Here is a 13,168-nt window from a genome sequence, read left to right on the forward strand (position 1 = left end):
TCAACTCGCCAAAATACAGCTCGTCAGGACTACCTTGAGCAGGGTACTCCCCGCCAAGAATGTCTGAAAACTAGTTTCCAAAAAGCCGCATCGCTCCACTCCAACATATTCAAAATAGAGCAGTGCGTGCAGCAACCTCTGGCAACACGAAAGCTAAAACCCCACAGCTGATCCAGGAACGTTTATTGTGGTGTCCATGTCGGTTTTCTATAAGTACTTGTATAACACTCCATCTGAGGAGCTATCAAAGTTCGTTCCTGATAAAGCAAAGCCCTTGCGATCAACTCGCCGAAATACAGCACGTCAGGACTAGCTTGAGCAGGGTACTCCCCCCCAAGAATATCTGAAAACGAGTTTCTCCCGGCGATCGGTTACCACATGGAATAGATTGCCGGCAGAAATAATCCTGAAAAATTCGTCCCTTGACGAGTTCAATAGAAGGTATAACAAGTACCTCAGTGTTAGAAAATGAGGTAACTACCAGGAGTAGCGGCAAATCATCATTTGTGATAGAGCCGTGAAGCCTGTAATAAAAAAAATATCATTATAAGCTTGTGCATTTCATAATACCATAATCTTTGACTCTGAGAATTTCAAGTTTGGGTATTTTCTATGTTAATTGAAACTTTTCTATTCAGTAAAAGGTCTGATTGACTCCTTGGCATTGAAACTATAAAAAAAGAAAATAATCGATGTTTACTTGGTATATGACAAAGGATAAATAGAACATATGTACGGTAATGGGTATTCCAAGGTGCTATAATGTATCATGAGTGAAGGACAATAAACTCCAGCTTGGAATGGCAGGGACGGAGCTTCGAGCAAAGCCGCAAAAATAAATGAATTATAAGGAAAGTGACACCGTCTTAAAAATTATAAAATCTCCAGGCTCTATATGTACATACCCGATTATTAGAGAAGTGGTTGTATCAGGGTATTAGAGCAGCACGGGTTGAAAAAAAGGATTCGAGACCCCGTGATGAACTACACATGTCTATTTCTAGTATCCGATTATATGGTGTCCTTGCAAGGTGTCCTATAAATGATTACAGTTGAGAAGATTCACCTTTCTGTTAACTATTATCTGTAAACCTACTTCATCATATTGTATAATCGAACTGGGGGGTTGAGGGACTTCCTCTCAAATTGACCCTAAGGACCCCGAGAAAAATTTAGAAATAGTCGCTTAATAATGCACCTACTGCATGATGTATAGTTGTAGGTGTTTTGTAGGGTTATACAGGTTCTTGTGAAAAAAGCTGTTTTTTTTAATAAAGCTGGACATGTATTTTTGCTTTTAGGTTGGTAAAGATACATGCTATTCCAGTGATGATGCATTGCTGAAGCAAGACATGCCTCCTGCACTTCACCGAGTTGAGTCTGCTGCAAAGCTGCTGGAAGAAGCTGCAGCGCTAATTAAAGAAGATGCCTACTCAGTTCCTGCAAGGTAAAAATAAGCATTAACCTCTATTTTGTTGATGGTTCAACGCTTTTAAGTAGTTCAAGGCAAGGCCGTACCCAGGATTGTTTTTTTCGGAGGGGGTTTTACTCAAAGATTTTTTTTCGGAGGGGGGTTTTACCAAAAAAACATCAAAAAACGCATACAAAATTTGTTTATATCAATTTTTTTTACGTTTTGCGAGTCAAACAAACATGGGAGGGGGGTTGAACTCCCCCCCCCCTCTGGCCTTGGTTCAAGGGGTAAGTTCTTGACATGATGTGTTCTTATGGCAGTCCTACGTGTATTTTGTGTTTAGAACTCGGCATATTGAATGGCACCATATCTAATGGTGATAAGCCTCAAATTTGAAACTATATATTTTAATTGTTAAATCTGTATAAGCTTAAACTCAGTACTCTGGTAGGTCGTAAGGAACATTTCATGGACTGTTAGACAAAGGTTTTTCAACAAAGGACAAATATGAAGCATTTTTATTACCAAAATAACTAAGTAATTATTACTAATAATTATTAAATTTATCATTAAAATTATAGGAACACAAACTGTAAAATCTGAACTAAATCTTTCATACTGTTTATCGGGGGTGTCATGCATGGGGCGGGGGGGCGTCCCTCCCTTACCCAATATTTTCCGCCAGTCGTTAGAAAGATCATATATTTTACTGGCTCAGTCTCAGACGGTAAAAACAAAAATTGAGTATTTTTAATAGCAGTATCGAAAAAATTAGTACGTAAAAATGACCAGTCAGTGGGAAAAATCCATTGCCCCACACCCCCAAACATTTTGGCAAGTAGTGCCTCTGCGGTTTATTGATGTTTCAGGTGCTTGTTACACAAAAGTCTAATCATAAAAATACGCCTAGGTCAACATTTTGAGCGAAAATGCTCTCTGGGGGTGCAGCTCTTTCAATTAATATTTTGAAAAACGCGCAAATTTGAAGAATTCAAGGTAACCAGCGTAAGAAAGCGCTCGAGTGGCGCAAATGTGCCCTATTTGGCAGCACTGCTATGTATCAAAACTCTGGGACTCAAGACCAACAAAAGAGAGCTATCCCTTTTAATGATTTATATAACTCTAAATTTAGTTGGTGATAAAAGTACTTCATTAGCTTTGATATTTCTCTCTTTTCTTCGTTTTAAGATTGAATATAATGCAATATTGAATGTTTCAAGAGATTATGTTATAAATGGTTTAAGAGGAATGTTATAAGAAGCATAACAAGAGGCACTAACTTAATTTTATTAGTATGAAAATTATTCTGCCTCATGATTTTTATTTGTTTAAAATATATTATTAATACAATTTTAAGAGAATCAACATGGCTGTAGGAATGGGAGAAGACGTTAACTAGAATTCCACGCTTAGAATAGCGCTTGTATAGTGTCTAAATAATTATGCTCTTTTTGTCCCAAGTTTTCTAATTTATGAACAAGCAAAAGCTTGGTATTAGCTTTATTTTGGCAGCAGGGAAATGTCTTCTTATCTAATTATTTTAGTTTGGTATTATAAAGTAAAATTCGTCAACATTTATCGATAACTTCGGTTACAAAAAATAGACAGCATGTCATATCTACGTAATACAATGGCCGCATATTAGAGATAGTATATAAAACAATGACATAGTCATAAATGTATGCTGGTATCCCCCCCCTCCGGAAATAAGTAAAAAAAAACACAACTAACGAAATAATAAATAAAAAACAAACTTTTTGTATGGTTGATTTAATGATTTTCTTCAATAATCTAGTGATTTACGTGCTGATTTAGTTATTTTTTTGTTTAGGCAATATTAAAAAATCACTAGAAATAGCGATAAATCACTAGGGGTGGCAACCATGAATCTATTATCCTTCATTAACCTTTCTTTCATTATAGCCTCAGAAAGTGGCGTCTAACCACAGTTTTCGCACACTTAATTGGTTGATACGCAGTTAGTCAATCCAGTACCTATAACTATCCTTAGGCAATCCTTATTTAACATCTTCAGATATTCCTGATATCTGAATATCTTATTTAGTATCTTCTTATATCTTCTCCAGGAAAACATTTCATTTAAGTTTTCATTCAAGATTCATTTAAGGTTTTAGGAATTAGAATGTCTTCTTCAGGGAAATATTTTACATATCTTCTTCAGCATTTCGAAGCACCTACATTTCAGAGGCGTACTTGACTACTGTCATTACTGTGGCTTCAAATCTTCTAAACAAAATTTAAATTGCAAAAGAAACTCCCGTGCCTCGGCTTTTCTACTGTTTAATCTTCACTGTATCCGCCATATTTACTAATAATATTACGTTGGTATGTGAAACTTTCCATTCCTTTCAAGGCCTTATCCAGCGGGAGGGCTTTGCGTTTGATACCCCCCTCCCCTATCCGAAAAAAAGTAAAAAAAAACAGTAGAAATATTTATTTTTGATTATATAACGGGTTGTGTGAAATTTAATTCCGTGTAATTTTTAACTCAAATAGACGAATTCATTTAAATTCGTAATTATTCAATAAATTAAATACATAAATTATATATATAATAAATAAAAAATAAATAAATAATTATGTAATAAATAAAATAAATATTAAGAATAAAAAAACAATTTATAAATTAAGTAAATTCAACTTGAAATCTATGTTTTTAACAGCAACGTTCTTTCCGTTCTTATATATTGACGTGAATCATGCGTATGGAATAAACAGCTTGAAAAGCGATCACAGAACTACTTGTTACTGATAAAACTAATAGAGGTTATCAAGATTTTTTGGACACGTGGTTAAGAGCCACCTACTCCATGATATTTGGCGTAGGGTCCCTCCTAGAATCAGAAGATGCGGACGGTAGAGAATGTATCTTGGACGTTACCTCGAGAAGCATGCTACGCTGTCGAGATCATCCCTGGAAGATTTTGGATCTAAAACACTGGCAAGATTTTCATGGGGAGGTACCGTTGTCGTCGCATGCGTCAGCTGAAATTGGAAGCCCCAGGTCCAAGTAAATAAGTGGGTAGCAATATTGACCCCCCCCCTTCCTCGATGCCTAAAAATTCTGAGTTGACCTGAAAAGAAAGCGTGAGAATCTTTCAGCTAGCGATCAGTGGAGAAAATGCGAGTATCCTGGCAAGGACTCTAAGCTGTGCTCAGTACAACAAATTGAACATAAATAAATTATAAAAAGAAAATGCCTAAAACAAAACCTTGAAATGAAACACCGTAAAACAAACTTTAAGATACTTAACAAAAATTATCGAATAAACCGTCATTATCTTCAATGTACATTGTCTTAGAACTTCTTAGTTTTTGTTTTCATCTTCACCCAAAGTATATAAAGGTAACTGTTCCTATTTAGGCTACTCCAATCACCTCGAGTCATCATTGAGGCTAATCACACTCGTGGCGCAAGGCTTGTGGTTAGTAGGACTTTGTCAAATTAAGTCTTCATTCATTTCCGTAACCGGATATTGTTCCACTCTTAAAAATTGCCAGCCCTGATTTAAACCATGCCAAATTGTATTTCGTCCTTAAACTTGACAGTGTTGTCATTTTACCTTTTTATAGGAAGAAATTGATTGAAGGATCGCGCGGTATATTGCAAGGGACTTCTTCCCTTCTATTATGTTTTGACGAGGCAGAGGTGAGAAAAATCGTCCAACAATGCAAGAAAGTTATGGATTATTTATCAGTTGCTGAGGTGATAGAAAGCATGGAAGATCTTGTACAGTTTGTTAAGGATTTAAGTCCATGCTTAACAAAGGTATGTGGATTCATTATTTACTAGCAAACTATAATTTTTGGACTAGCAAAATGATCGCTTCGGCAACCTCTTATCGCCTCCCTTCACTCACTCTAGCCCTTGACCCTCACAAAGAGGCTCGGACCTTCGTTCCTTACTAATGTGGCCTTGCTACGCCCGGGCCTTCGGCCCCTGCACGCTTTTCTTTTCTTTAGACACTAAATTCTTTTTTTAACCTTGTTATTTATGGTATTTGTTGTTAATGGTATAACGAAATTACGCCTTAAGATAGTTGGCTACTTTGGGACGCCTTGGTTCTTCTACAATGCAGCTCGAACTGGAATATCTATGTAGTGTGATGCTGTTACTTGAATGTATGTCTAATCTGGGGCCCTTAGGTGCACAAAACAGAATATCTCAGTTGTTACATTGAAACTGTGCGGAAATGTGCTGCATAAATCATGTTCAGTGCAAATTATGTGTCTTATGAATCCGCTCTCGAGTTGATAAAAACGCCCTCTCTCCGTTAGCGTAGATACGAACTTACGCTCAAGTTTGGACACTCACTAGTCGCAAGTCAGAAGCACTGTTCGTTGCTACCACCTCTTTGTAAAGACGAAGCAGGAATACGAAGCGGTTGGCAGACGATGCGTCTGCCAACCCGAAGCAGGAATAAAATCAAACTGTTGAGATGCAGTACCATTCGTTTTACGAATTCTTTTATTCCTTCTTTTTGTCAGTGCATTTAATCGTTTGTAATTCGTTCACCTTGTAATTTGATGTTGTAAAAAAAAGCATAATTTAGTTGCAGCCTAGGCCAAAATTATGAAAGCTGTTTTTATTAAATGAATGTTGAACTTTGTTAGCAACCCATCACTGGGTTTTTGGCCTATATTTCCCAAACTCTTTAATAAACAAAAGTTTCTTTAATTGTATAGATTATTAAAGTCATAAAAAGGCTAAAATAAGTCTATATATTATGGACAGTTTTTCAGAGAAAATTTAAGCTAATCTATAGACCCCTAAATAAACCTTGAAAAACTGCTTTTTACACTAATCTTCCTTACATCCGTTTTATTCGCTTCGTCAGATGGCGAAACTGTTGCTGCTGCCAGTCAGAACTGGTTTAAACACCGACTTAATTTTAAGCGTTACTTTTAAGTCAAGCTTGAACATCGTAGTTGCAGCAGTGATTACAACTTAGTAAAGAGCTAACAACGGCCTATAGTCGCTGAACTTTGAAAAACAGGCTTGTAAAAAAAACTCTCAGGTGTCAAACATTTCTAGTTTAATACTATTTTGAAAATTGTGATTTTCAGTCGATTCTATTGAAGAATAATCTTTTATTACAAGAAAAAAAGAGTCTGAAACCTCTCAAAGTAGAGTCTAATTGGAATATAAATTACAATGTAGCAAGGCCGTATCCAGGATTTTTTTTCGGAGGGGGTATTACAAAAAAAAAATTTCGGGGGGGGGGGTACAAAAAAAACCCTCAAAAAATGCATACAAAATTTGTTTATATCCATTTTTGTTACGTTTTTACGAGTCAGACAGGCCTTGCAGAATAGTAATTGCTATTGTTGATACCTTTGACTACAGGTTTACAGTCCCGCCTTGAAAAACAAGGAAAACCCTATTTTACATAGATAGCCCTGATGCTTCTCTTTTTAAGTCGAACGAAACCCAATTGTCAGCAACAGGCTTAGTAGTTATTGTTGCTGCATTATTGGCACTTGTAGTTTTTAATTTTCTTTTTTTAATTCCTTTTTTATTGATAAAATAAAACAAAAAGGTAAACTTTTCTTAATTCCTTTTTTTTAATAAATAAAAAGTTTTAACTTGACAAAAAGGGAATGAGAAGAGAATTTAATTGGAAGGGGAAAGGAGTAAACGTACATTATTTAAATATAATGCTTACATGCTAAAATGAAAACTAAACTAAATGTAAAATAAAATACAAGTAAAAATCATATACTAGAATTTGAAATGAATTGAAGACCTTTTGAATTTTTAATGGCAAAGGAAAAAACTGTATCCAAATACATTTCAATATGCAGGGGTGCATATGGGTGCATACCCAACAAGCCTAAGTAAACCTTGTGTACCTGCAATAGGGAGATTTATACTTTTCATATAATTTGGCTAGAAAGAAACTGAATACATCACTTAAAGCCCTTTTAGACTCTTTCTAAATTTGATGGCAAATTTTTTCTTGAACCCTGAAAGGGGCTCAAAATTGCTCATAGTAGGCAAAAGTTAAAAAATGTATTTCTAATCTAGTGAGATATAATTGTCGTTTGTAGTTGATTCAGGAATGGTAATTATATTTCAATTATTTTAAATAGTAAAACGTTATTTTAAAAACAAATTCCCGGGAATTCTTAAAAAGAGTCTGAAACCCATTGAAAAAGGCGTCACAAGAAAACGGAAAGTACACCATTGGAATCACCATTGTTGGAAACCCAAAACTTATGGCCCCCACCTTGAACAACAATGAAAATCGCATTTTTGTGTGGGTAGTCATCTTGTTCTTGTTTGTTCTGTTTGTTTTTTTTTCTGCCAGCAGGACACTGAAACATCATAGAATTATCTAAGGGCCTCTTGAAAGCTAATTTTTATATCTAATTAGTTTAACTAATTAGGCAAGACTATAGACAATATAATAACTTACCTTTTATGGCCCCATTAAGACAAGGCCATACCCAGGATTATTTTCGGGGGGGGGGGTTACTCAAAGATTTTTTCGGGGGGAGGGGTTTACACAAACAAAAACCTCAAAAAACGCATACAAAATTTGTTATATCCATTTTTGTTACGTTTTTACGAGCCAAACAAACATTTCGGGGGGTGGGGTTCAAACCCTCTAACCTCCCTGGATACCGCCTTGCATTAAGGGCTTAAAAAAGGAATTTGCCCCAGAAATGATTATTATATTTGAGAAGAGCATAAAAAAATGACACAAAGTGATATATTCACTTTCTTCCTAGCTAAATTATATGAAAAAATATAAATTTACCCTGAAATTTACCATGAAATTAGGCAAGACAATAGACAAGGTAAACACTTACGTTTTGAGGCTCCAATAAGGGATCAAAAAAGAATTTGCCCCAGAAGTGATTATTATATTTGAGAAGAGCATAAAAAATGGCATAAAATTATATATTCACTTTCTTCCTAGCTAAGTTACATGAAAAAAACATAAATTTGCTCTGAAATATATGATTAGACCTGGGACCTTGATAAGAACGTTGATCCCCTATATACAACCTGAATTTAACACTGCTATTAATATTTTTGTTTGTATATTTAGGTATCCAGAGAAGTGGATGCCCGTCAAAAGGAGCTTACTCATCAAGTGCATAGGGAAATTTTGCTTCGTTGTCTGGAACAAGTCAAAACGTTGGCCCCTATTCTGATTTGTAGTATGAAGATATTCATACAAATTGCCAGTCATGCTGGAAAAGGAATTGAAGAAGCTAGTGAAAATAGAAACTATTTGGCGGGTAATTTGAATTTTTGAATTTGGCGGGTAATTTGATTTCCCAAGTCTTCATCAAAAGTTGGACCAGGAAAGTACTAAAAAGTTTCAAGAGATTAAAGCTGTATTTATGAACCAAACATGTTGAAAAACACTACAGTATTCCCAGGAAAACTTAAAAAAAGCAAAATAAATTATGGTTCATTGAAAAATTATGAATAAATGTTAGAAAGGAGCGTGGAAAAGTGCACACTCACTTTCCATCATAAAAACAACAGGTCAAACAATTAGGAATTAATTTAAGACAGTGACATTTTTTATCCCTAAATGAACATTTCGGCTCTATATCCAAGGAATGTTGATTTTAGACTATATCCAAGAATTAGTATTCTAGGACTGTTTTAGTTCTTAATTTTAGTTTTAATGATTATGTATTTTATTGTAAGTCTTATTTTATTTTTATATGTGCTTTGCTGAGGACGGCCCTTGGATATAGAGTCGAAATATTCATCTGGGGATAAAAAAAAATTCACTGTCTGTGATAAATTCCTCATTGCTTCACCTGTTGTTGTTTGTATTTTGTATTTTTGTTTATATGGTTAATACTTGATTCAAATAGTCAATTTCAAGGGTTTTGCAAGGATAAAAAGGCGAAGAAAGATTCCAAGCTCTTTAAGATAACAGTGTATTTAGGGATTATTAAAATTCTTTTAGAGGGACCGAGTATCTTACTAGTGCATAGAGTCCAATTCTAAAATAATTTCTTAGGCCAGTATAATTATTGGACATGAGTAGAAGAAGGTATTTAAGCTCAACTGCTAATTAAGTCTCCTATCTTCGGCCCAATGTAAAGCAAAGGCGAAAAAGAAGAAAATAATGTTAAGTTTTGAAAATAAGTTATTGGTTTTTCTCTGGAGTCTAAGACAAGTGTCATTTCTGATTAGTTTCCTATAGTTGAACATGACAATTTTTGATTAAAGCGAAAAATTATAAAAAATAATTAGTAAAACGAAGAAACTTGTTCCGAGTAGAAACCAATCTAATTTTTGAAGTCTTTTGTTTTGTTACTTTTTTTTGTGTGTGTGTTTTTTTTCATTTTTATTTATTATATCTTGAACCCCGAAGAAGGCTTGCCGGTAGTCCTTGCCGAAATATATGTTTTTGTCTTTTTGCTAAGTTTTTTTTAACTGGCTGAAAATTACCCCTGTTTTCTTGGTTTTATTATTTTTATTTTTTTACTTATTACTTACTTATTTTTCTTACTTCTTACGTTTTCTTATTTATTTGTTTTTTTGTTTTTTCGTTTTTTTTTCAAACGTCACGTATAGCCAGTGTGGTCTTAGTATGTATTTAAGATGAAAATGTGTCACGTTGCTTGGGAAATATTAAATAGATGTTGGAGTCTTAGAGAATATCTCGAGAAAAGGAGAGCTTTCGAATACCTATTTAAAAAAGGATACGAGTTGACGTTTCTTGGATTCTGATAAGACGTTTAGATGAATTGCAAATGTTTTCCCTATTCGATTTGTCCTTAATTAACGTTTGCAATTGTGCTATAGTTGGTACCAACCTTTTCAGTGGATGAAGTTAGTTGAATTTTAAAGTGATGCTCTAATAATTTAATTTTTTGTTTCTTCTTTTATCCTCTTTGGTTTCTTCGTTTATTTTTGGGTATATTGCTGTGTTTATTTTGTTGTGTTCAGTGTGTTCTTATTTATTCTCTATCTGATATATTAGACTTCTGGCTCAGACACTAATAGAGTACTGTATGTGAGTATCTGACACAATTTCAGGAGTGAGTAGGCGAGAAGCTCTTATTTATGTAAACACGATTTTCCGGCTGTGGAAACACAATTTTCCGGCTGTGGAAACGCAATTTGCAACTCTGACGCGAAACGCAAGGGAAACGAGTATTTGCCCTGATGAACACATTTTTTTCATGTGGTGACGTGAAATCGAGCAGCCGAAGCAGAATCTGCTTCAGTCAGAACCTAGCCTTTTAAAAGCGTGTTTCCGTGACAAAAAGCAAAACTGTAAAGTTGAATCTGGTTAACGCAATCGAATCTCGACGTGGTCGTTTTTGCTCAAATATACAGATAACTTCATCCTCTATTTCATTGGTGATCTCTATGCGTAATATCAACGTTTTTTGTCAAATTTCAGTTGCCAACTTAGAATTTGCAATTTTATTCTTTTTTTCTCCTAATGATAATTTCCTGAATAATCTCCTAAATATCCATCTCTGAATAATTTCGCTAAATAACCTCTCTAAGATGTAAAAGTCTCCAAAATAATTTCGTAAATATTTCTTAAAACATCTTTTCGTCACTAAATATCAACTCTCTCATCTCTTTAAATATCTTTTCATCGCTAAATAATATCTTTCTAATATATTATAATTTCCTAAAGATCTCCTTAAACATCTTTTCATCATTAAAAAATATCTCTCTAGTATATAATTTCTTTAAATTTCATCTATTTTAAACATCTCTCATTAAATATATCCTTAAACTTCCATAAAAGATCATTCTTAAAAATCTCCTAAAGCAGCGAAGAGAAGGTTTTACCGGAAAAACTTTTCATGGAAGCCATTCTGTTTGGCGACGACAGTACGTCGAACAAAATTCCCATGTAGGTATTTCTATCCTTAAGTTCCCTGCTATAAGTTGTCCGAACAAGTAGTGCTAGGCGAGTGTACCTTCTTGACTTATCATTGTCTGGCATGAGTTTTGACATATCCTCGAATGGAGGATAGTATATATATTTGTAAAGCTCTGGCATCGACAAGACGCTGCTGTAATGGTTGGATGGGGGGGGGGAGAGAGGTAGCATATTTACTAATCTTGGATTCACTGGAAGGGAGTAGTATCTGTTTTGTGGAACCGACAAAAGAGATTAAGTATCTCCATTATGGACAATTTGGCCATTTGTTCTTTTCTTAATGAAAATACAAAAAATGTAGGGGGGTGGGATTGGCTTCTTTTGATATTTTCAGTAAAATTGCCTCGAAATCTGGAAGGGGGGGGTTGAATTGGGTTTGCCAGTTGAATGGGGATTTCCTTTTCTTAAAAGATTCTCGAGCCGTCGTCATGTATAATAAGGAAAACTAAGAAAATGCGAAACCTTCACTCTCAAAAGACAACTTATATCAGGTATGTAATTTTAAGTGATTTTCTATTTAACACTTCTTAAAGTGTTTTAAAGGAATTGTCTTCTTAAAGGAATTGTCTAATGATAATTTAAGGTGTACATCAAACAAAAGGACCTATTCCGCGTTCAACTGTGCCTATTGCAATTAATTTTTATAATTTTTTGGCCTTCAATGAGGAATTGCAATTAATGATTTGTGTCCCAGAGCGCTTACTGAACCTATTACAACTAGTAGTTTCTTGTTGCGCTTCAAAACTCGATAAGCAGCAATTTCTCCTTTTACAGATGGAAAGTTCTTGGTATTTTTTTTTTTTTTTTAGTTCTTAAATTTTTTTTTTTTTTTAGTGTCGATGGTTTTATGAGTTTACAAGACTTTTTTTATGCTATTTATATTTTTTTTTTTTTACTAGAATTTATTATGATATTCAAATCACGTTAGCTTGACAAGCCAACCGTGCTGACACAAAACCTAGGTAATGCATAAGCATTAATTTACAAATTACTTGTGAACTATTACACCTAGGTCATATTACAAGACTATTTTCAAAACAAAAATGTGTTATACATTTTACTCTTCATAACCGGAGGGTTACACTTTTTCCTTTTTTCCACAATAAGATAATGTCACAGATATCGATATCTGTGATATTATCACAATATCGATATCACAATAAGATATCACACAAAACCTTCCGACCTTCGCGTAACGGAAATGTGTTATCACTTATAATGCCTTCAGAGACATTACATTTACAGGCAAATTATGACACTTTGAGCACTAGCTTATCCAGCCACGAGTAAGGGTGCGAGTAACCTTTTAAGGCTACTTTGATAGGAGCTACTTTAATAAGGCTATTTTTAAGCCTTTAATGGCTTTTTGTCTCTGAAGTTTTAGTCATAAACTTTCGAAAACAGCTCGCTTACGCTATAAATCGGAGAAAAAAAAAAGTCTAAACTTCAGAATTGTGCTAGCTTGAAACAATAAAAGATATAATCGAACTTTACGAGCGTGGGAAGCATTTCCAATTGTGATAATTTTCAAATGGTCAGAGAAGGTATCTCTACTTCTTTTAACTATTTAAATATTTAGTGTTACTTTAATTATTTTTAGATTATTATATTATACCGAAACGCAGTTTAACAAATTATAGTAATACTAGCCAAAAAGCCTGTCGTACGTCATACGTAAAAAAGAAAAAGAGACCGTAGAGGATACTCTTTTGCGAGCATCGTAGAAAAGAGAGCCCCTTTTCCAAATCACGAAATCCTGAAGCTCCTCCCCATCGCGAAAAAATCCCACAATTTTCATCTCAACCTCCCAGTCTTGAGACAAAAAGGGTATAGCACCCAAACTACG

The 13,168-nt window shown here is 34.5% G+C and overlaps 1 protein-coding gene across 2 annotated transcripts in view; it reads left to right on the forward strand.

Moving 5' to 3' along the window:
• Vinc (vinculin) overlaps positions 1-13,168 on the forward strand; it is a 137,281-nt gene that overhangs the window by 26,121 nt on the left and 97,992 nt on the right. For both annotated transcript variants that reach the window (XM_089096309.1, XM_089096310.1), the window contains exons 3-5: positions 1,302-1,447; positions 5,009-5,204; positions 8,494-8,686. In XM_089096309.1, the coding sequence (XP_088952435.1) occupies positions 1,302-1,447; positions 5,009-5,204; positions 8,494-8,686 (535 nt within the window). The remainder of the gene's footprint in view (positions 1-1,301; positions 1,448-5,008; positions 5,205-8,493; positions 8,687-13,168) is intronic.

The sequence above is a fragment of the Artemia sp. Qi Xiang Cuo genome, chromosome 11, assembly GCF_049724085.1.
Source record: "Artemia sp. Qi Xiang Cuo chromosome 11, ASM4972408v1, whole genome shotgun sequence".
NCBI classification, from domain to species: Eukaryota; Metazoa; Arthropoda; class Branchiopoda; order Anostraca; family Artemiidae; genus Artemia; species Artemia sp. Qi Xiang Cuo.